Raw genomic sequence first — 22,530 nt, 5'->3', positions numbered from 1 at the left:
CCTAACGCATAGTATCCTGTACATCAAACCAAATGTCAACTAACTAATTAACTAACTAACTAACCAACTAACCAACTAACCAACTAACTAGGCATACGATACAACTCATCATCACTACTAGACTGCAGTTTATGCACCCGATGATCCCTTTTAGCAGCCGCAGCAGCATGATCCGCATCCTTTCTCTTCCGCTCCTTACGCTGTGTACTCGTATCCCTCTTTCTCACACTCGTACTATCAGCATGACGACGATCTGATCTTGCACTCCCACTCTCACGACCCGATATCCCCGTCCTACTACGTTGCGGCGGAGAATCCTCAGAAGAATTCTCCTCATCAGCAAACGAGCTTGAACCCGAAGTAGGAATTTGTCTACTACCATATTTCTTATCGACCGTCGTCGCCGACGAAGTGGCAGGTTTCTTCCCCTCTTTATTACTCTTCTTCCCGGCCTCCTTATCCTTATTCTTATCCACCGCTTGACTCCTAGAAGACCCAGACCCAGCACCACTCTTACGATATTTCTTATCCGCCCCATCCTCAGAAGAAAAAGACAAGCCCTCGGATAAACCAGACATATTAAACATATTTTGAGAATTGGAACTATAGCCCCTTGATAATTCACCACTACTAGTCATATTATTCCCGCGTCTATTTTTCGCATCGCCGGATGAATATTCCAACGGAACTTTGAGATTGCGTCTCCCGCCGAATGTTTCCGCGGAGGGCGCATTTCCGCGTCCGAGAGCATACGTCTGATTAGTGGGTTTAGGTACCGAGGGCGCATTTGCTGTGTACCTGGGAACCGGTTGATTTCCTCGAATGCCCTGTGCTGCGTAGAGGGGGTTGTTGCGATCGATGTTAACGTAGCTTTCTCGACCATGGTAAGATGGTGGTGCTTCGGGGTTGTTGTAATGCTCTGTAGCTCGGGCGTCTTCCAAATTTTGTCTCTCTATCTCCTCTGTAGTAAGACGTCGTCCCCCTGAATTATCTGCTGTCGGAACATTTCGGGGCTCTGTACGAGGTCGTGAACTTGAGCTCGAGGTGTTCGCTCCAGATGAAGGTCTAGTCTCTGTACGAGATCGTGAACTTGAGCCCGAGTTACTTGGACCCGCTGAAGTTCTAGGTGTAGCACTGCGCTCGCTATTTACTGCTGCTGTGAGATTTGATATTTCCTTTCCATTTTTATCGTAGATACCACGAACATCTCGACGATATTCTCTATCGGCTTTGCAGTACTTGTATGTTTCGACTGGCTTTCCTGCGTTGTTGAATTTACCATTTATGTCAAGTACCCATTTCTTGGTCTTGCTGTCTTGCTTGTATGTGGTGATTTTCTCATGATCTGCGTCGTACTCACCAGATTCACTTTCTTGGTATCCCCTGGATTGGGAATATTTATAGGTTTTACGGGACATTTTTGTTATAGATGGCTGTAGGTGCTTTTTGTAATGCGTACCTTTTTGTGATGGTAAGACTGTACTGGAACTTCTCGAAAGTGTTTGATGTATTGGATTTTATGTATTGATCGTTTCATTAAAATGAGAGAGCTCTATTTATACCTACTGAGATGTTTGTAACCCGTAAATATTGATCAGTCGATATAGTATGTATTGAAGTCCACGTTTGACGATCGATAGGCTGCATGTTGCCATGATTAAGGCCGCGACCGAAACTGAATGGGCACTTACCTGTATATTTTCATGGAACTGGTCGATCGAATTCAATAACATGTTAATCGTAGGTGGTTTAGAAGGGTTTAATACATGTTTCGAGGTCAATGTCAAGATACGTGAAGAATTCGCCCAATGTAAATGAACCTGTAGTACACTAACCTCCTAAAGTTCCATACTAAAAGGCCATAGATCTAGGCGCGTATGTAAAATTTAGAAAGGGTCGTCGAAGTTGGAACTCAACAGATGCGAAAAGCGCAATATGTTGTGAACCTATAGGTCGACATAGGTCTAATTAACAAGCCACATACGAATTTAGAAACATGTTGCCTAATTGAAAGATGAATATCAATCCTAGGTCTACTGACCCAATTCGTGGTCTCAAACTTGAGACCGTGTATTGAATAATCGCCAACAAGAAAATGGAAAACACTAATCCAACAGAAGGTCTAACCTTTAACGCCCCAGGTATTACAGTTACGCTTGTTGCAGTTGCTGTTGATGATTCCGCTTAAGCCATTGCTGAGGAAAAATCGCCAGTGCATTGCCAGTGCATTGCCATCTCCCAAAGCAGTAGTGGTGATGTTAATTCCACTTGAGTAACTGAGAATATCGCAGTTGTGAATTTGGTCGCTATTGTTGCATTCAAAATTGCTCAATCAACCGCCTCTCCACACCGTTATAATCTTTTCCACCCATCGGCGAATTCACCCTCCAACCAATTTAATAAAACCAACCCAATGATGATTGAATTCAAACGTTGATCCAGGACAATTCTGAGCAGTTTGATATTCCTGAACTGCACATTCATTGGCGCAAGAGATTCTAAGGGCCGGTGAAGAGGAAGAACTATTGTCTCAACATGTACCAGCCATACAAGGTCAGCCAGAAACTTAAACTTAAATTTATAGTAACAAGTGAACCTAGCGACTTTGCACAATCTTTTGTGAATGCATACAGAAATACTTGCGCAAAATTTTTGAACGGCACAAGAGCTTCAGAAGTATATCCTCCCACATAGTCTTACGCGGCATCACCATCCTCATTGCAGGCCTTTTTCATACTTTTGAAATATATACCAACAGACTCGGAACAAGTCGTTGTGCGTGTATTATCAGAGTTTAGGAAGGTAGCTTTGAAAAAGATGCGTTCACAACCCCAAATATCATCGCAAGGAACAAACACGAAATGAAAGAGAGAGTGTGCGGATTTCATAGCAATATTGATGCTAGTAGCGGTTATCAATCGCTGTTATGGGGTATGAAGAATTAAGAAATCTATGATTAAAGTTGCCGAGTACAACTTGCTTAGAAAACCCGACAAGGTTTTAAAGGGAGGATCTGTTGGCCAACAATTGGCAACTGGCTGAGGTCAATCCCATTGAATTGTCCAAATAAATATTCAAGAGAAGTGCGACAAAGATATATCCAAAGTCTTGACATTTTGTGCGGCACGAAAATGGTCTCGACATCGAGACTGCCTATTCATCAATATGAAGGTATTCAAACGTTTTCCAAATCCTGATGTCTGTCATGGCAAATAGGTACATGGAAATAAAGCTATTGTGATACAAGATGTAGTGTGGATATATCTCAGACTATAATGAAGATATTCATTGATATTGCTTGAGCGTGTCAGATTACTTGATTGAAAATGGACCACTTGAAATCTGTCCTATGTACTCGCAGTATCCATATCTCGATTATCCAGGCTCCAATACAGGGTCTCCGGTGAAAAAAAATATCCTCATTTAACAAAAGGTTAGTCCTTCAAACTGCTTGCTTTCTTTCGCTATCGAATATCTCTACACATCGCTCAAGATCATTTCTGCCATAGCCATTATCTCGCATCTGTGCCTCCGATCCCCATCAATAATCCCCGATGGAACGCTCATTTAACGTTGGGGACTCTCCAGCTATAGGGATAAGAGCACTTAAATACATGATGAAGGTTGAAATAAGTGTTGCAGATGTTTTATATCAAATAATTGAGCAAGGACTTGATGCAAGAGAACAACCACAAATTGGAGAGCATAACAAAGTGTAAAGCAACTCATGTGGATTATGACATTACGATGTTCGAGTAGAGACCGCCGCTGACCTTGCTTAAATGAATCTAATACTTTTTTGAAATCGTCAAGAAGCTCCATAAGAACGTATAAAGCGACCTTAAAAGTAAAATAAACACAGACTATTGAGCTTGATTGATTAGAGTTAAAGTGCTAAGAGCAATTGATATAGTGGATATGAACCTTTCTGAGGATGATATCCACGGGTGCGCCATCTTTCATATCTTCATGTCGAGATACAAGTGATTTCAACTAGTTAGATTCATCGAGAAACTTTACTCAATAACCTAGTTGCTGATGTGATATAATTTTGACCGGACTTATAGATTTGCAACGACAAGTATTCGGGGATCCAAAGCCAACATTGAATAGGCTCACGGAGCCACCGCCAGTGGAATGAAGCCCCAACCGATTTTCTAATCAAAGCACACGGTTACTACAACCCGAAAAGAACAAATGCCACCAGCGACCTTTCTGCAAGCTTATATCCGTTTTCTTCTGTAACACAGAAATCGGCGCCAATGGTGATTTGAATCCGCAGCTTGGGTATGCAGTTTCGAAAATATCTTGCATTGAGGTATCGGTAATCCACATGGCAATCGTTCTTGATGGATAAGCAGGCGGATGGAAAGAAATTGTCGATGTTCGTCTTCAGGGATTCACATGTATATGCCAATCCTTTCTACCGGCCCATTCTCGAGATTTCCATGCCTATTCATAGGTAACAATGTAATCGATACTGTCTGCCACGACCTGTCTTCCAGAGCCAAAGCCTAACGTTCCTCTTATTCTAGTATAAGACCATCGCGAAGAATAAATAATTGGAAGACGCTGCTCTAGATGATATATGATTGGGAATGTTCGATGTCTCGGGCGTTTCAATCCTTACGAAGGTGGTGCTGGCTTGAGAACAGGTAGGGCTGCGTGCTACAAATTGGATTAGTATTCTGAAACCCTACCTACCTATGCAGCTATGAGAAGAGCATGGTTTCTTATAGACAATGGGGTTGGTCATGATAAAGTATCCCAGTAAGTAGTCCAAAGTAAGGATACCGGGATGCCCGATCTCCATCCTCAACTGTAACCCAAATTCAGAGAAACTATGTCTGAAACGTAGATCAACGGTAACCAGTGGCGAAACGTGTAAAAGATGCAGGTCCTCGGTAAACAAGTTGACCACAATAGCAGGACATGTGGTTAGTGTTCATCTTGTCGTTGTCCTTGTTGTCGTTGTCTAAGTTTCGCCTAAAGATTCTATAAATTCTTATTCGATGCATCGCGGCTATTGCTGCCTTATATCAAATGCCTGTAATTTATTGGACCACCGTACCATGCGGCCATCCATCATTTTCATCCCTACCAATTCTACCAATTCTAGCCTGTAGAGTGTGTGGCGTATGACAATCATGACAATTACAATAACCTTACAAAAATATATGGTCAAATGGAATTTAAGGAGCCTCATATTTCTTTAAATGCTGCATATGCAGTGTAATATATTCTGTGACGCAACAATTTATATCTGCTCTGTTGTCATGATCAATTGATTTAATACGGAGCAAAACGTAAGTCTAGCCCGGTCATTCTAAAAAATATATTATAAAACACTTTTATAATTATTTATAATTCAACCCTTGTTTATATAAAAAATATAAAATCTACACAGATATAAATTAAAAGAAAACAATAATATTAAATAATGTCAAATATTATCATTTAATAAAATTAATAAAACTAAATTAAAAAAACAAATAAATATTAAAAATTCCCCCCAAAGAAACCAAATCTTTAGGCTTCCAGTATAAAAGCTATAAGAAGAATGTTTTATGAAATCTTGAGACTGGAGATCAAAGCTGATCATACAAATTTATTACTTTTGGTCTGGTATAGCGGGTCCCAGTACATATACTCTAATCATTCTCGGTAAACTTCTGAGTTGTTCTTCACCTACAAAAATCATCATATCCTCTGTGCTAAAACATACAAAAAGCACATTCACTATTAGGTATCTATCTATCTACTTGTACAAAAGGTATCAATGAGAATTGTTGAGATATATTGAACGGTAAAAAAAAAGCCATTCATACTCTGGAAAAGAATAAAAATTATCACGTCATATATCGATACAAATACCTAGAGATACAAGATACAAGACAAGATACAGATAGTGAATCATGGGACAAGCCTTCTCCAGTTCTTCAGTACGGCAGTCACTAGTATTGAAATCCAGCCTCATTATATTTGTTCCTTTACACCGACTTCACTTCAACCTCTCAACCTGATATACCGGTATACTATCGTTTAATGGCAACTTTATTATTAATTCTCATATATTGAAATCTTCCCTACTTCATAGCTTACTTAACGACCGAATCACGACACACTTGACCTTTCAAGTCAGCGATAACCTACCACCTCATCAAGGCTTGATCTACCGTATTCAATCAAATCAAGTCTTGATGCAGCTAACCTTATGTCAATACCATTCCATCAATATCTCCTCGAAACCTCCTTGAATTCACCCCAAGATCCCAGATCCAACCATGGATATCAATCAACTTCCACCAGAATTAATTCTATGTATTGGGGACACCCTTCGAAGAGCTCCACTTAACGCACTAGTCCAGACCTCTAGACGACATGCGACAATCCTAAGTCCTCTCCTCTACCACAAGGCCTTTCGTCGTCACTATCGTCCAGCTGTAGATAATGAACCGGAACCAAGAGCCAGATCAATATGGGTCTACAGTCGAGGTCGCAGTTATGTTTCTCAACGACGTCTATGGTCTTGCGTCCCGTTTTGGGATTCCGAATATGTAATGCAATATTTTCGCAATCGATCGCTGGAATGGGCCAGAACTCGCTTTGGGGGAAGAGAAAGGAATGGTGCTAATTGGTTACATCTCTTGGCTGCAGCGGGTCATGAGAAGCTTTTGAAGATGTTCATGGATAAAGGTCTCGATGTTAATTCACGTGACTGGGGCGAGAATACCGTTTTGCATTCTGCTGCAGCAGCGGGACAAACCAAAATGATTGATATTTTGATTGAAGCAGGTGCGGATATTTTGGCTGTGAACCAATCAAATCAATCAGTGTTGGTGTACGCATTGGTGAGACATAAGATGGGAGCTTGGATAAAAGTTATTGATGCCGTGAGAGCAAGAGGTGGAGATATTAATTCCAATAGCGATCACACAGGAGTACCACCGATATTCCTAGCTACGAGAGTAAGGGAAGCGCAACCAGTTATTAAACATTTCTTGGAGCATGGAGTCGATGTTTTTCAGGTATTACCAACGAGTAATGATACCCTGCTTCACTGGGCTGCCCGTTTCGGTCATGAAGATATTGGAAATTTCTTAGTTTCACAAATGAGAAGTCGTCCCGAATTCATCTCATTTCTTAACGTTCAACACGTGGCTCCTTTGCATCTCGCAATACGGCATAAATCGTGGTCTCTTGCTAAAACCTTGATATCCGGTGGAGCAGATCTTGAAATTCAAGATGAGTTTAACCGTAATGCTTTGGATCTAGTTATCATCTATCGATGCTTCCCACTATTCCAAGATATACTATCTAGATATGCCCACCCGGGGAAAGCCGCTACGGAATTCAAAAAAGCCCTTACAAGAAGCATCAAGGAGAAGGATTCCACAGCGGTCCTCCACATAGTCAGCCTCCAAAGCCTCAAAAAACCCTGCAGTTTAAAATTCCAACTCCCGACCCTCCACTCGCTAATCGAAACTCACCGCAACAGCATCTCGGGCTGCGAAATCATCGAAATCATCGGCGACGCAAACGCAGATTTTCATCTCCTCTCCAAACCCTCGGGTGAAACACCACTGCACGCCGCAATCCGCAAACCCACCGAAAGCTCCGTATGCCGAGACCGACTAATCACGTACCTCCTGCACAAAACGCACGATTTCTCGCTCCTCACGCGCGAAGGAAATTCCATCCTCCACCACGCCGCGCGCTACGGTTCCCCAAAAACAGTAGAACAAGTCCTCAAACATGCCAGCACAACCCCCGAACTCTTCGCCCTAGAAAACAACGCCGGAAAAACCGCCCTGCAAGAAGCGGCCCAGCGACCCGGAAATCACAAACATTCCGTCAAATTACTCATGCAAGCACGAAAAGATTTCGAACACCGCAACATCAGAGAGAAAATTATCTCGAGAAGTCCGAGGAAAATAGGAAAACCAGCAGTTCCCGATCCACCTATCAGGGGCGAGAGTGAAATGCTTGAGAATCCCGAAATATTGAAGAATAGATCGTCGAATTTGAGGTTGTCGAGTGGTAGTATAGGATTGGGTAGTCCAATGGATAAATCCCGTGAAAGAAGGGTTAGGGATCGTGGAAATTTTTCCTTGCGGGAAAATCCTGAGGATGGTGTACTGGAGGAAGGTTCCCAGGATGTGGATTTTGAGGATACGGAATGAATTTTTTTGTGGGGGGTTTGGTGGTTTTGATGGTGTGAGTGAGAGTGAGAGTGAGCTCAGCTCAGCTTGGTTTTAATTGGACTAGAGAGCTCATTTAGATTTTATGGATATAAGGAATCGGACTGAATTGAATTGAACTGAATTGCATTGCATTGATTAACCCACAATACTCCCTACTCCATCCTCCATGCTATACTATGTTACTATAGTGTACCTAGTGTAGTGTATTATCCCAATCCCAATCCCATCCATCCCACCACATGCCAAACCAACCCGTACCATCCCATCCCACCAATCCAACCCAACCCGCCCTAATCCAATCCCATCCAACCATCCCAGCATATACCAGCCAAACCAAACCCAATCCAGGCTACCGATACCATCCCATCCTATCCCATCAATTTTTGACCATAGGCTCCTTCCACCCAACCCATCCATCCAGATGCTAATGCAAAACCAATCGCTCCCTTCCTTTCCCCTGTCTTATCACATGCCGTTTCATGCCATTCCTGTTATTCATTCATCTATCCATCAATCAATAATAATCAATGAATCCTCCAAGTACCACCTACCCATTCAGATAATTTTGTTAATCAGAAACTTTTTATCCTGATCATGTAGTTTTGTTTTTGTTCATCGATTCGAATATCTGATCCAATCCCATCAAATCCATACCGGACGCCTTGGAAAGCATGTATGTACACTATCATACAATCGCAACTCCTTGACTTCCCCCGTGTCCTCTCCACCTCTTCTTCCCAATCCAACCCTCATTTCCTCGATCACATTACCAACTATACAGCTCCTCCCTTCGCCTCGGATCATAATCTCCTTTCTTAGCCCCCCTTGTTCCACACCTCAACTTTGCCCATTTCCTCTCAAGATTAAACTCAACCTCCATAACCATAACTCTCTTCTCATCCGGCACCTTCTGATTTTCTGATACTGTCCCCCTAACATATCTATCCAATCCCTCTTCCTCCACATCCATAATCCAATTGCCAACACCAGCACATAATCTCGAATCCCACATACCTTCTCTCCTATGACTTGACGTTAGGAGACTTATAGCTTCTCTTCTTAATTTCCTGTCGCGGCATTTTGTGGCAACGACATAAAGCGGTGGGATGATGCCAAGATCAAGTGCAAAGGAAGGTTTAATGTGTGAATAAGTTTCTTCCGATGAAGAGGGTCGACCATCAGGACCAGGACTAGGACTCATAACCTTAACACCAAATGGAGTCCTTATACCTTTCTCCGCATTCGAATTTACATGTCTACAAGCTTTTCCACATCTCGCTTGCGCCAATGCTAATTCCTCATCTACGATTAGTTCCTTGGCTAAGTCATTGATCTCAGTGAACATAGGAATGAAGTGATCAAAGTCAATTTCCTTTGGGGAAAAGGCTGTGAAGGTAAGGATTCGAGTCATTAAGCATGTCATTTGAAGCACGATCATGCCTGCTCTTTCGGTATTCGATGTACCAGGCGCGCGACGCTTGGCGAGTAGCGGAGCGAAAGTTTCTTGCCATTGTTCGAGAGAGCGCCCGAAACCGTAACCGTTGGATTTTATGGACGCAGGAAGGATATTGTTGGAGACTGTGTAAAATCCCACCAACTCCTCATTATATCGCATGATTCTCTCGCACAAAGCATCGAGCACTAATCTCGCCTCGTTAACACTGGAAAATATTTCGGGGATGGGTGCTTCGATGGATGCGGTGGTGCCGGTCGAACTATCTGATGGGCTGGGTGGATTTGCTAGACTTGGATCGTGAGCTACGTGGTATCTCCAATCAAGATTCGTCAATGAAGTGGTCGTTGAAGGAGACGGCGGTCCGGAATGCGATGCTACCGGATTGGCGATACTTGGATTGGTGGAAAGACGGATAATATGCGGAGCTGGAAAATGAAACGCCATGTCGTATGATTTGGCCTGAATAGCCATGCGTGTAAACATTTGCCCCAGCTCTTCTTCCACAATATCATCTTCGCGCTGAAGATAAGGTTTTCTCCTTTCCTTGCGCTGATTTTCCATCACTCCCAAACCCGCTTGTACTTGTGTGATAGCTGCTTTATGGTCCCCTACAAACGATTGAAAACATGTAAATAAAACACTCGATATCAAAATCGTTCTTTGCGATCTAACTTCATTGTTCTCAATACTCTGCCGCATGCGCGTGACGGCTTTTCCATAGTGGTCCCAAGCAAAACTCCAATGAGCAGTTGCGGAATCACCATTCGAAGTATTTTGATTAGAGGAAGATGGGGAACTCGGAGGTGATTCAGCGACCTTTTCTAATGTTTTGTAAAGAGCCCCGAGGGCTATAACAGCATGGCGTATGGATGCTTCAGAATGCGATTCTTGGAGGACACTTCTCCTCCAGAATGCGGAATCGAAGAAACCGGATAATTCGCTGGCGGTATGGGTGCAGAAGACCTCGAAATATTGACCTTCTTTTGGACCGAATGCCAGACCGTCAGTAGGTGGTGGAAATAAGTCAAAACGAACTTCGACGGAATTGGCGCTTGACGGTGTGGTAGGTGTCAATGGACCGATGGATTTTGATTTATCAATGATATACGGTACCCTCTTAGAAACAAGTGCCGACGAGCCAGGAGATGTCGTAGATATTATGGAGTTGTTGGATGATATTGATTTTGACTCCACGCCAGCGCCGGCATTACTCGGTCGTGGAGCAATTCGAAGAGTATTACTGCCATGTCTATTTCTCGGATTATACGCCGGATAGCCATCGCATTGTCTTCCCGATCTAACACATTTCGTACATTGAGGTCTCGTTTCATCGCATTTAACTCTTCGTAATCTATTTGGGGGAAGAAAGATGGGTGAATTAGTCAAAGATCGATTTGTTTGTTACCGCCGCCCACTGTGGGTACCCATAACGCGGGGAAATTCAACTCTAAATACGAGGAAACGGGATCCCCAGAATGCTTAAATAAAAGTAAATATAGAAATGAGAAACTTACTTGCAATTTTTACATCCAGTCTTGACTTTGGGTCGACTTATGCGACGCTTCCTCTCTCTATTTCGCGTCTGTGTCGCATCTGCCATGACTGTTTTGTTTGGGGGGTTGTCTACATTTCTTTGGGAAAGATATTTTCCCAAGAATACTTATGCCCTTGCGACTCCCTAGCAGCGCCGCAATGCAACAGCACGTAATTTGTCCAGGGTCCTTTGGATATTTATTGTGTGACTGAGTATTCCCCCAAAATTGGATTGAATTGAAAGATGGGTGGATAAGGATAGATGGAAAGAATTGCACAAGTTTAAATAATGTTTCTCTCAGCGCATGTCAAAGATTAAGTTCAGATTGGTAAAGACATCGCCCATGGTTGACTAAATGAATGAATGAATAGGCAGAATGTACAACACAAGGACACGAGGTTGTACAATTTTCGTTGAGTTGGTCATAGAGTTTGAGTAGGTAGGTAGATAGTAAGTTGCAGTTGTATGTACGGAGTATGAGAAGAAACCGGATTAAGCTGGAGACTGGACTGACTGTGAGATGAGGGGGGGAATCATCCGAGAATTTCAGCCTCTCTCCAGACTGACTCGATGATAACAATTCCGCTCTTTGTGCGACAAATTGAGAAGATGGTCGAAATGTAACAGATGTTCATTCAGTAGAGTTTGAGAATTGATCAAATGAAGCTCAGCGATAGCAAGGAAGAAATGAAAGAAAGAGATGCGGCGCATAGTACTCAAGTAGGTAGGTAGGTCAATCTATGCCGATGAACTTCTCAAACCGGAAAGCATTCCGTCAGAACCAATCACAACACTGGATTATGCTCATGGAGTATAATACTCAGATGCAGGATACTACGTACGGTGCACACATATTCTCTATTCTCTCCATTCTCCATTCTCCATTCTCCCCACTCCTCCCTCTCCATCCTCAACATCGTACAATTTCCAAAGCAAATGAGGACAACGCCTAGATCTGTCCGTACGGAGTATCTTCCTGTCAAATTATGCCCCTAACCTTATAACTCGAAGCCTGAACCTTGTGAAGATCCTCTTACTTACAGGCACCACTTAATTATAAATCCGTTGATCTGTGTCGCAGCCAATGAGGGTTCTGGTTGGGGCATTATACGGTAGATGGAATGAATGCCTTCTCTCTGTTGCTCAATGTATCGAATCAAAATCATTCTTATACGGCAATTTGTCTTGGGACTCATTATGTGTTCCAAGGAAAAAGAAACTTGGTTTCTGGGAAATATCCACCTACAAAATTGTCTTTCTTTTGGGCCTTGAAAGATGTCTACTAGATGTCTTCACTTCATAGGTTGGCTAATTGGTGCACTTCCACTCCCGACACCATTAACCACAGTAAGCATCAAATCATCTTGCTTGACCTCTTTGTAATCTAATCTATCTGAAATTGAACTAGAAAAAACGGGAGAGGTAATGCCGTAAACTGTGAGTGAAGAAAGAGTAAGTATGATAGGTGCTAATATTTCACAGGGCTGAGGAATGTGCTGACGCTGATGGTCTGGACAATTAGGGCTGACTGCTAGCATTCCGAAATGCATGTCAAGGGGACGAATCACGACATGGTATTCGATGAGATGTATCTCAAAGATAGATTTAATGCCTAGATGTGATGTACCTAAGAATCGTGAAGAATCAAGTTTGAGATGGAAAGAAGATATTTTGAGAAGTATTGGGAAGATTTGTCCAATGTTACGCTTCACGATGCAACGTTTGAAGAACCTAGAGAAGGCCTAAAGGCTGGAAAGTTTTCTCTTTTCCACCCCTATAAACAAAAAGAAAAGTTGTAAGAAAAGTTCCCGGGTTTATACTTTCCCATCATTGTACGTGATTGCGAAGATATTCTACATTGTACGTACAAAAATCCTTGAATACCAAGCCAGCTCTAATAGTATAGCCCATCCCAAACCTTAGGATTGCTCTTTCTACCGGTCAAAAAGCAAGCACCGAGGTATTTGAATCCAGCACTTCTCATTAAATGCAACATCAAATGAAGATCCAAATATTCTAGATCGACGCCAATTCGGGTATACCTGCGAAAAGCTTCATCGAAAGTCGAAAAAAGCAAATGGCGGCAGCGTTAGTCTTATATCTGGCTATGCCGCTAACAGCCACGATATGAGCCATCATATCAAACGGTGATCATCACATTATAAAGTTCAGAATGAATGTCGTGGCGCCGATCCGATACTTTATGAGATAGAATTTAGGAAATAATTGGTAGTTATTGGTGTTGAGGTTTTCTTTGCTGGGAAGGGCCGTAGCCACTGCAAAATCATCGAATCGCATCTACTCCCACCAAGAGCATAATCCCCAATTATGGGGTATGGTATTGGAAATCTCCGTCAAGATAAAATTGCCGTACATATTCATATTGCTTGTCGTAATATTCAAGATGGTTTGAACGGTAGTTGAGCGGAAGGCGGAGAACATAAGATCTTACAAATATAGGTATCTTAGATAATCTGTCTTGGTGCGGATTGAAGGATTAGATTATGAAATACTTCTCCGGAAAATCCAAAGTCTTCTGGTGAGAGTCAGTCAATAGGGTTCCACCTTCCAAAATAGCTCTTCGACAGTGATAGGAATACTGTGGAGTGATAAGCTTCAGGGCTTGAGCTTTATCATTATTATTATTATTATTAGCTTTAGCAATTGTTCTACAACACTGCCAAAAGCTTGCCCCGTACGACTTGGTACGAGTCAGCTGTTTTGATTACTAGCTATGACACGCATTAGATTCCTAGGTAAATTGACCCGTGCCGTGCATATATCAGTTAGGAACATTTCCAAAACCCTTGATTTGAAGATGCGATTTGTCGGCGACGGTTACACGAAACATGGGTTCACATCTTTTGTTCGGGCCCGAGGCTGACCAAGTAAGTGATAATGACTTAGATTCAATATTGATGTGGACAAGATTCAATGTTTCTCGCAAGTCATCCCATATCGATCTAAATGCCGAAAGAAACGCTTCAGAACTTTTTCGTCCTCGGTGACTTTTGGCTTTCTAGGTATATCCTTGAGGAGATTCACACTGGCTTCACAGGTAAAGGATCCAGCGCCATGGTTAAGATAATGGTGGTACGCCTAAAGCTCGGTGCCTAGGGTTTAACCTTCTAGTTCTGGAAACCCCGGGTTTGACCTCGGAAAGGGTCGAATCAGCGAATAGATTGGTTTTAATCTTTTGTGTATGTTCGGTGTTCTCCTCGATGTTTCAAGTGTTGATGCTTTGTATTACCCTAAGGTTACTTGGTAAATAGTCGTCGTTAGTCTTTGGCGAATGAGCCATGAATCTCGATTCGAATTCGCTTTAACTCGATTGATCCCAAGAAACTATTGAAATGGCATCAACATTAGTTTCGTGACTTTCTCTCCTTTGAGTGAACCTTGAATCTGCCCGCCCGTCCGTTCTCATCTCATCTTCCTGCCGGCGATCATCCATCATCTCACATGGTCACCATGTTAAAGGGCTGGCTGGCTGGCTGCACTTACGAGGAGATAGCTCCAAGTACCCTTACTAGTAGCGATGTATGCCTGTAAACCTTATCGTGCACGAAAATCGACCCATTTGTCCTCGAGCATATCATCCTCATTTTTCCCGCTTTGCTAATTCGTTGATATTACCAAGGTTCGCCTGGTCTCCCTCGTTCCATTCATTCATTGTCCAATTCACTAAAAATCATTGTTAATCTCGCATTCTTTCTCTAGACCCCGGAAAGAAGAATCTGATCCCTGGTTAGATTCCGTTGATTTTCGCTAGACCGTTATCAAGCCCAGCGGATCACTAATTTTATGGAGCGCTAACGTACAGATATCGTAAAAAAGGGAGCGGGAGTACTACCGGTAATGGACAGATGTCATATAATAGAATAGGTAGAGTGAGTACCTGGTACCACGTAGGTAGGCTTGTACCGTGAAGTAGGGGGTATACGCTTGCCATCACGTTGCAGCGGGTGGGAAAATGGATTTTCCGGAGGCTCATGGAGGAGCGTAGCCTTTATCGAGCCAATTAAACTACAGAGTACATATTCTGCACATTCGTTTTTGGCTTGTACACTCGACATGGTTTGAAGATTATCTAGTAATGCTAATAATTTGATGCTTGATGATAACCTTGGAATATTACGATGTTCAATTTTTCATTTTCATCTGATGAACCATAACTACACAATGTAACTAGATCCTCTCTGTGTATCTTTTCCGCCCTCTATTAATATCGGTAGGCTTTTATTAATACAACTCACCATTGATAGGTAATCTATTACTCATATGAATTTTCTTTTTCTCTCGCAAAGTCTTCAACTAATAAGGTTATATGGACGGACGACTGGATGGATGGGGTCCACCAGCAAAAAGTAATCAAGTACGTACGGAGTATGGTATTAGCTATACGGGAGTAGGTCCCGACTCAGCAAAACACTCACTCCACTCTTTTGCATCCTCGATTCGCATCTCACTCTGCCTTGTCTTTGTCTTTGCCCATCATGCCGCCCTCGATCCCACTCACAGGGCCACTCGCAAGTGGGTTTGAACCATTCTTTCCCACGTGTACGGCTCGGTCTAATCACCCTTCCATCCAAGCTTCCACATTTGCTCCAAGAATGCCAATTAGTCTTACTTTTTGGGCCCCATTTCAACCAATCGCAACTTTTGAAACCGGTTCGCACCCCAATTCAAACTTCGCGATTATTTCCCAAAAGGGTTATCATCTTTTTTGAGACTACCTAACACATATCGCCGCAACGTGCACAAACCAAACCACACCTTGACATTACCATACTCCGTACTTGTACGTACCGTCCCCATGAATAACATTTTAAAGTCTTGATTAAAATATTTTCAATGGGAAAAAATTAAGTAGTAATAAAAATGTACACATCCCCACTGATCATACTTTCTTGAAGATCGATCTTGTTAAACCTATTCCATTCTTCTATTATTATTATTACTATTTCCTTGGAAGGTTTGCTTTTTTTTTATAAGAATGAGTGCTTTTCCTGTTGCCGCTTCATTAATATCTATATTGGCATCTCTTTATATGAAACGAGTGTTGGGAGTTCTATCACATTAAGAAAATTAATCATCAACTTCATCGCTTGCAATAATTCGGAACGAAACATAATATTTGGATCGGAAGTTTTTGTCATTTATTACTATTCATTTTCCGGATATCCTTTTTGCTTTTTCTTCATCGTCAGATCATCGCATCACATGAAACGGCGTACCGCTGCTTTGGGAAATAGAAGCTCGTGTTAATCTTACTATTCGAAGTTATCTTATATCACGCCTTCCAACCAGAACGCCCTAATGGTGACCACCATCCACGCTCGAATCTTTCGCCACAGTTATAGTCAAGGGCACGAAATAAAACGTTCAGTTAGTCATCAGTCGAGAAGAACAGAGCGAGAGAGTTCATTACCGAGAAGAATGGACAGGGAGAGCTCCCTCCCGCCAACCACCTGTAGTAGAGGTCATACGCATCCACCTTGGAATACTTCAGGTGTGTTGAGGATAGCGAAATGTGAAAGTGTGTGTGGATTCTGTATGAAGGAGACAGATACAGCTGCGAAGTTGAGGAAACATGTTGCGATTCATATCAAAAATGAAGGACTTAATTTGACAATAGCGGAGGCTGCTAGCGGGAGAGGAAGATTGTAAGATTACTATCTTGGCGGATTTTTTACTGCAAAAATTCGTCAACATGGAAATGCTGCTACAGTTGCTAACAAATCGCATAGAGAAGTTCCAACTCACAAATATTCATATGATACATCAGGATGTTCATCACATGGCCATATAACGCCTCTGGAGGATGAACATCCTCAGCTCACATATTCATCACATACACCTACTTATTCAACGTACTCTTCCGCGTCTCTCACACCATCACCATCTACATACACAAGTATAGCTCAAAGACCTCTAGCAACATCATCTTCCAGCTACGACACATACGCCTCGCATCGCTCCCCATCCTACTCCGCCGCTCCCAGCCCAAGCAGCACATCCGCCCTCTCAAACTACCGTTCCTTAACCCAAGGCTCAACTCACGCCCTTACAGATCCTTTCTCCTCCTTGCGCTCTCATGCCTTACGCACAAAATTTGAATGGACAGTCATAACCCCTTCCGAGGGCTTCGCCATTCTCGATTACTGCAAATCCATGTCTCAAGCTAGTAGCGAGCAAGTTCCGTGTTACAATCGCGAAACGCTATTTGATGAAGAGTGGCAAAGCCACATGAGGGATGTTCATGGAGTTTATCTGATATGGCCCGAAACCTGGATGAAGAGGGTAGAGGTGTTAGATTTAGAAGGGGTAGGCGGAAGGATTGAAGGCGTTAATGATCTAGTTATGGAAGGAAAGACAGTAGAAAGTTGGGGACTTTTGGGAGATGAATAACATTTCAAGGGGCATTTATGATTGAAATCTGAATTTGATGGGAATGGATTGGAAAAATAACAAATACTGGATAAAGTACCAGGACGGCATGGACTTGGAGGGAAATATACGGGATTCAATAACTTGTACATGCAAGGATGGAGTTTTGGGTTAAGAACATGGCAGGGAGGGAAATGCATTAGAAAATGGAAAGGTCGTAAGGCAAGGCCCCAGGCGTGCAGTGGATTATTTCATCAGGATTTCCATCTGTAATTAAGATGGTTATTCTCATATTCTATAATGATACGAATACAAAGGTGAAGGTAGAATGGTATATAGATCTATGAATATATCTTATGTTAGATCTAAAGTTACTTAGTGGTATCGAAGGATAGCTATCAATATAATCACCAGACTTCAATTTCTCATACGTGGCTATGGATACCCGGTATTTCACACTAGCACGTGTCAAGCAAGGAATCTTGTCTATTCTAGCAGCGCTCTTCTCCTGTGAGGGGTGTTCTTGAATAGTCAACATCACCAATCGCTGCTATGAAAATATGATGAAGCCTTTCGGTTCTAACTGCGGATAGCCTATATATTCTTCGCTTCAAGGTAGTACCTAAATTTTCGATATCCGATATCTGATCACTCCAGCGAATTTCCATCAATCTGAAGGACCTCCATACACTTTCTCTTTCAAAAACCTCTTCATTGTGCAGATACTACAGTCACTGTTCAAACCACATGGAATAGCTTCCTTCACCAGAGGATATCGATTGACAAATCTTCTAAGTTCCCGCTAGATATTCCTCTTTACCTTACCCTCTTAATTTCTTGTCAAGGGCGATACGAGTGAAGTTAGCTTAGCACCGGGAAAATCCTTGGAATACTTAGTTTCCTTGATACGTCCATGGACGAGACAAAAACTTTTTGCAATCTTACCATGTAAGAATCGGAATGTCGGCGATAATTCTTGTTCTCATTCTCACTAAGAGAATACTTCTGATACATACCTAGCACGAGGTGATGGTTCTGGATCCGTTCCCCGCTTCCTTTCTAGGATGGGTGAAGTGTATCAAGATGTAAGCTAAGCTAAGGAATATCGGACGCCCCGCTTTCTTCTTGAGAAGACTAGAAGAAGAGCTAGAATACTTTGCGGCTCAGAAATCTGTTTTACTTAGTTTTACTTTGAGCTTTTCGGCTGCAAGATATAACTGACATTATCCTCTCACTCATATGTAATCAGACAAAGGATTAAAGAAGTGAGGTTACAGCACCTAGAATCACTGGACTATTTCTTCAAGTTTCCAATATGGAGATTACCGCTCTGTAGACTTTATTCATCATCTCTGGCGCCACGATATGAATATTAACTCGAACCCTCAAGGAATTTCCTCAAATCCTTCAATTGATTCTTCTAACACATTTCTTCTTCTTCTTCTTCTCGAACAGTGACACTGATTGTTCTCACTAAAAGGAAGAACAATATTAAGAAGACAATACTAAGGGGTTTTCGCTTAAAAAATCCTTTCGCCCTCATTCATGTTCCTTTGATACTTTTGGCGAAAACTTGGAAGATTGAATAGCTTCACGAATTTTCGTAAATGGACTTCAAAAGTTCTTTTGACGAGGAGAACAAGAGCAAGAAATTTTCTTATCAGTTTTCCCATGTGCGATAATGGAGATATATGGATTTCTGAAGGGAGGAAATGTGACAAATGTCTCCTGAAGCGGAGATTGGTTAATGGGAGGTTTTTCCCTTGTTGGCTTCTTGGCGCTAGAGAACAATATTAAGGATTCTGTGCACAATGTTAAGGATGAATAGCTTCATTTTAATGTGTGAATCCCTTTCAAGCGAGGAGAGAAGCAATCTCCGCTCCAGAACGGATCCTCCGAATTTCCTTGTTGAGTAATTTGAAAGTGCAAATTCAGATGACATTTCTCTTCGAAAAGTCTTCGAGAACCTAACATGAAGATTCCATTCACTCTCCTTTCCATTGACATAGAGATTAACCTACCACACTCCATCTACCATCCTGATCCGCAAGACCCAACCTTCTTTGTCCCAGCTGGACAACTCCCCATCCCCTCCAAAACCCCCTATAAAAACCCCTCTCCCATCCCTCCTCCCCTTCCATTTTTTCTCCTCACCAAATTTACATTCACTAAACCACAATATTTCAACCCCCCCAAAAAAACCAAAACCCACCCCCAAACCCAATAAATCAATCAAAATGCAAGGACCAGGACGCGGATGCAGTGTTCAAAAGGGACCAGGACGTGGATGCAACGTTCAGAAGACCGCAGGACCAGGTCGCGGCTGTAACATCCAACGTGGTCCTGGCCGTGGTTGCTCCGTTCAGAAGGCATAAATGTCTCGCTTTGAGACATTGTTGAGGGAGAGATAGATCAGAGGGGGATATACGTCTTCCGTTTTTCTTTTCGATCGTGATGGACGCTAGCTACTCTTGCGAATAATCTACAAGTTTTACTCGAAAGAAAAAAAAAAGAGATGGGAGATATCCTCGATAATTATTACATATACATCTATCAGCACAATCTACAACTACATTCACCAGCAGCTCCCCAAAAACCGCCACGCACACGAACACTCAACATAGAAGGGTTTTCCCCAAAAATAGAACCAAAGAAAAATAGAAAAGATTTTTTACACCGCAGTGTGAACAGACTATACACTGTTTGTTCATACGCACCACATTCATTACGGCCAATTACTTTATACTGGCCCCAACTTTTTACTTCGTCAGGTACATATTCACTACCTTACCATTATTACTTTCTACTATACATACATTATCGCAATACGATTATCGCAGTACTCGGTATGAGTGATCATCACAACGATTTTGCAGTACGTGATTGCGATGGATATGTGGGCGAGGAATTTCCGCACAAGCTTGATGGCTTCTTTTTGGGTTACTTTTACCGTTTACTTGGAAGAGGAAATTTTGGATATTTCTGTTGGCTCGAGTTTTTGCTGATTTGGGCGTTGCTGTCTGTTAGGATGGTGATGCGCCTTTTTATATACTTGAGGGAATCAAACTCTTATTTTGCTTTCTCTATATTATGACTTTTTTTTGCACTTTATTGTGATGTGATGTGAGTGTGATGTGAGTGTGATGTGTAAGGTGAATGTTTGTAATATAATAACCGTGATATGACTTTGAGTATGACTTGTAAACGGAGGCATTATGAATCTGGCTATTAGTGAAAAGTAGATATGTATAAATGCTACGTACAATACCGCACTTGGAATCACAGCCAATAATACTTGTTCGTCTTAATCTCTACTGCAGTTTCTTTCTCTAATCCTGTATGAATTCTTTGTGAAATTCTACTACTTCACCCTGAGAAAATTTTGCTCGTGCGGGTTTCATGAAGTTGTATATCACCATTTTGCAAAAAGCAGATGAGATAGTAGTATGTTTTCTTAAAAGCTTGGAGGCATTCAAGATATTTCCAATCATCGTCTGAACTAGATATGTAGTTCAATAATGTAGTAATAGCAGAACTATCCGGGAGTAGATGTGTTGATAGCCAGACCGCATGATTACACTATGGGAGGAACTTTCCTGGGGACTGCCATGTCGAAAACTGATGAAGCAGCAACAGAGAGAAGTCAGTGAAGCTATAATACTGAAGCATTTTAATCACACTAATGATGAGGTTGAGATCCACGGCCATTGAATGGTTCGATACGCAAAACATTCATTGATACATTAATTTCTCGATGCCGATCGTAACTGATCATAAATCATCACACCGATATTTTTTACCCCTTTGACCTATAATTCTTCAAACATCATCTATCCATCACTCTTACCTCCCAAACACCAGCCTAAAACCTAGAAAATGGCAACCACTTTCCCCTCAAAGTAATAACCGCCCAATTATTCCCCTGCTCATCAACCTCCTTCTCCACCTTCGTACTGAAAGAAATAGCACTCATAATACCATCACCAAACTTCTCATTCAAAACCGCCTTATAAGCATAACCATAATTCTGGACAATCTCATACAAACGATAGATAAGCGGCTCAACAGGGGGCATAGGACCCGCACGACCACGATCCGGAAATCCTCCCAATTCAGCTTCGAGTTTGGATTGAGGAACCTCGAGGATTTGTGAGAGTTTTTCAATATCCGCGGCGGAGGCTTGGGCTTGTCCGTAGAAGAGTGCTGCGACTGCTACTTCCGAGCGGCCGAGTTCTTGGGCGATGGATTCGAAGGTTAGGGATTTGGTGGCTTTGGCTTCGAAGAGGGTTTTAGATGAGGATGGGAGACGGTCGATGAGGGTGCTCTGTTTTATATGTGTTAGTTGTGAAGAACGTTTGGGGACTTGGGCGATATTATGATTATTGTCGTCTAGAAGCGGGGTATTTTTCAAGGGAAGATAACTTACATCGAGCGTAGCGATATTGGATTTATCAGACATATTTGCGGATTGTGATGAAAAATACTTTACTTTTCTTATTCGATTGGAAAATTGAATCGATTAATTAATTCGAGGTCGGAATGGTGTTAATAATTCACATCTCAAGCTTTCCTTTGCCATGAAGTGGGATTTGTCAATTGCGGGGGAGCTGTCGGAAGCTTGGCTTCGGATAAATCGTCATCAACATTTCCGGGACAACTCCGAATGCCGTTCAACATGTAGAACTAGACTTGAGAATTGGTATTTTAGGCATTGGAGTATTGCATGTAACAATCGGCTTTTAGTAGTGGCAAAGGTCTTTGCGGGGATAAGGTTTGTGCTATTACAGCTAGATGTCGGGTATCTAAACATGCAGAAAAGGGTTGTGTAAGGTTAAGTGTTTGACATCACTTTTCCATTGCACTTGAAATCGGTAATTCCGTCATCTAAATTCTAATTAGTTAATGGTTTGTAATTCTAGTTTCGTCATGATATCACAAAACATCCC

The 22,530-nt window shown here is 42.1% G+C and overlaps 13 protein-coding genes across 13 annotated transcripts; 9 read left to right on the top strand and 4 right to left on the bottom strand.

Annotated features, from left to right (window-relative positions):
• Window positions 1–83: 83 nt before the first annotated feature.
• Window positions 84–1,418, bottom strand: SS1G_11497 (predicted protein; the record flags this gene model as incomplete). The annotated part of the gene is made up of 1 exon (XM_001587455.1): window positions 84–1,418. One exon carries the CDS (start codon window positions 1,416–1,418, stop codon window positions 84–86), a length of 1,335 nt encoding a protein of 444 aa, XP_001587505.1.
• Window positions 1,419–1,731: 313 nt separating this feature from the next.
• SS1G_11496 (predicted protein) lies at window positions 1,732–2,188 on the top strand (the record flags this gene model as incomplete). The annotated part of the gene is made up of 2 exons (XM_001587454.1): window positions 1,732–1,792; window positions 2,118–2,188. 2 exons carry the CDS (start codon window positions 1,732–1,734, stop codon window positions 2,186–2,188), a joined length of 132 nt encoding a protein of 43 aa, XP_001587504.1.
• Window positions 2,189–2,535: 347 nt separating this feature from the next.
• On the top strand, window positions 2,536–2,694 carry SS1G_11495 (predicted protein; the record flags this gene model as incomplete). The annotated part of the gene is made up of 1 exon (XM_001587453.1): window positions 2,536–2,694. The coding sequence occupies one exon, from the start codon at window positions 2,536–2,538 to the stop codon at window positions 2,692–2,694; it is 159 nt and encodes a 52-aa protein (XP_001587503.1).
• Window positions 2,695–2,952: 258 nt separating this feature from the next.
• SS1G_11494 (predicted protein) lies at window positions 2,953–3,042 on the top strand (the record flags this gene model as incomplete). Its single annotated transcript, XM_001587452.1, has 1 exon — window positions 2,953–3,042. The coding sequence occupies one exon, from the start codon at window positions 2,953–2,955 to the stop codon at window positions 3,040–3,042; it is 90 nt and encodes a 29-aa protein (XP_001587502.1).
• A 1,672-nt stretch (window positions 3,043–4,714) lies between these two features.
• On the top strand, window positions 4,715–5,236 carry SS1G_11493 (predicted protein; the record flags this gene model as incomplete). Its single annotated transcript, XM_001587451.1, has 3 exons — window positions 4,715–4,770; window positions 4,859–4,937; window positions 5,120–5,236. 3 exons carry the CDS (start codon window positions 4,715–4,717, stop codon window positions 5,234–5,236), a joined length of 252 nt encoding a protein of 83 aa, XP_001587501.1.
• A 1,048-nt stretch (window positions 5,237–6,284) lies between these two features.
• Window positions 6,285–8,183, top strand: SS1G_11492 (hypothetical protein; the record flags this gene model as incomplete). The annotated part of the gene is made up of 1 exon (XM_001587450.1): window positions 6,285–8,183. One exon carries the CDS (start codon window positions 6,285–6,287, stop codon window positions 8,181–8,183), a length of 1,899 nt encoding a protein of 632 aa, XP_001587500.1.
• Window positions 8,184–8,970: 787 nt separating this feature from the next.
• Window positions 8,971–11,260, bottom strand: SS1G_11491 (hypothetical protein; the record flags this gene model as incomplete). The annotated part of the gene is made up of 2 exons (XM_001587449.1): window positions 8,971–11,011; window positions 11,175–11,260. 2 exons carry the CDS (start codon window positions 11,258–11,260, stop codon window positions 8,971–8,973), a joined length of 2,127 nt encoding a protein of 708 aa, XP_001587499.1.
• Window positions 11,261–14,161: 2,901 nt separating this feature from the next.
• SS1G_11490 (predicted protein) lies at window positions 14,162–14,311 on the top strand (the record flags this gene model as incomplete). Its single annotated transcript, XM_001587448.1, has 1 exon — window positions 14,162–14,311. One exon carries the CDS (start codon window positions 14,162–14,164, stop codon window positions 14,309–14,311), a length of 150 nt encoding a protein of 49 aa, XP_001587498.1.
• Window positions 14,312–14,795: 484 nt separating this feature from the next.
• On the bottom strand, window positions 14,796–15,270 carry SS1G_11489 (predicted protein; the record flags this gene model as incomplete). The annotated part of the gene is made up of 2 exons (XM_001587447.1): window positions 14,796–14,878; window positions 15,225–15,270. The coding sequence occupies 2 exons, from the start codon at window positions 15,268–15,270 to the stop codon at window positions 14,796–14,798; spliced, it is 129 nt and encodes a 42-aa protein (XP_001587497.1).
• A 420-nt stretch (window positions 15,271–15,690) lies between these two features.
• SS1G_11488 (predicted protein) lies at window positions 15,691–15,924 on the top strand (the record flags this gene model as incomplete). Its single annotated transcript, XM_001587446.1, has 1 exon — window positions 15,691–15,924. One exon carries the CDS (start codon window positions 15,691–15,693, stop codon window positions 15,922–15,924), a length of 234 nt encoding a protein of 77 aa, XP_001587496.1.
• Window positions 15,925–16,633: 709 nt separating this feature from the next.
• Window positions 16,634–17,605, top strand: SS1G_11487 (predicted protein; the record flags this gene model as incomplete). The annotated part of the gene is made up of 2 exons (XM_001587445.1): window positions 16,634–16,860; window positions 16,945–17,605. 2 exons carry the CDS (start codon window positions 16,634–16,636, stop codon window positions 17,603–17,605), a joined length of 888 nt encoding a protein of 295 aa, XP_001587495.1.
• A 2,216-nt stretch (window positions 17,606–19,821) lies between these two features.
• On the top strand, window positions 19,822–19,959 carry SS1G_11486 (predicted protein; the record flags this gene model as incomplete). Its single annotated transcript, XM_001587444.1, has 1 exon — window positions 19,822–19,959. One exon carries the CDS (start codon window positions 19,822–19,824, stop codon window positions 19,957–19,959), a length of 138 nt encoding a protein of 45 aa, XP_001587494.1.
• A 1,487-nt stretch (window positions 19,960–21,446) lies between these two features.
• Window positions 21,447–22,043, bottom strand: SS1G_11485 (hypothetical protein; the record flags this gene model as incomplete). Its single annotated transcript, XM_001587443.1, has 2 exons — window positions 21,447–21,908; window positions 22,011–22,043. 2 exons carry the CDS (start codon window positions 22,041–22,043, stop codon window positions 21,447–21,449), a joined length of 495 nt encoding a protein of 164 aa, XP_001587493.1.
• Between the last annotated feature and the right edge of the window lie 487 nt (window positions 22,044–22,530).

This window comes from Sclerotinia sclerotiorum, genomic scaffold (genome assembly GCF_000146945.2).
Source record: "Sclerotinia sclerotiorum 1980 UF-70 scaffold_18 genomic scaffold, whole genome shotgun sequence".
NCBI lineage: Eukaryota > Fungi > Ascomycota > Leotiomycetes > Helotiales > Sclerotiniaceae > Sclerotinia > Sclerotinia sclerotiorum.
This window is presented reverse-complemented; position numbering and strand designations above follow the sequence as displayed.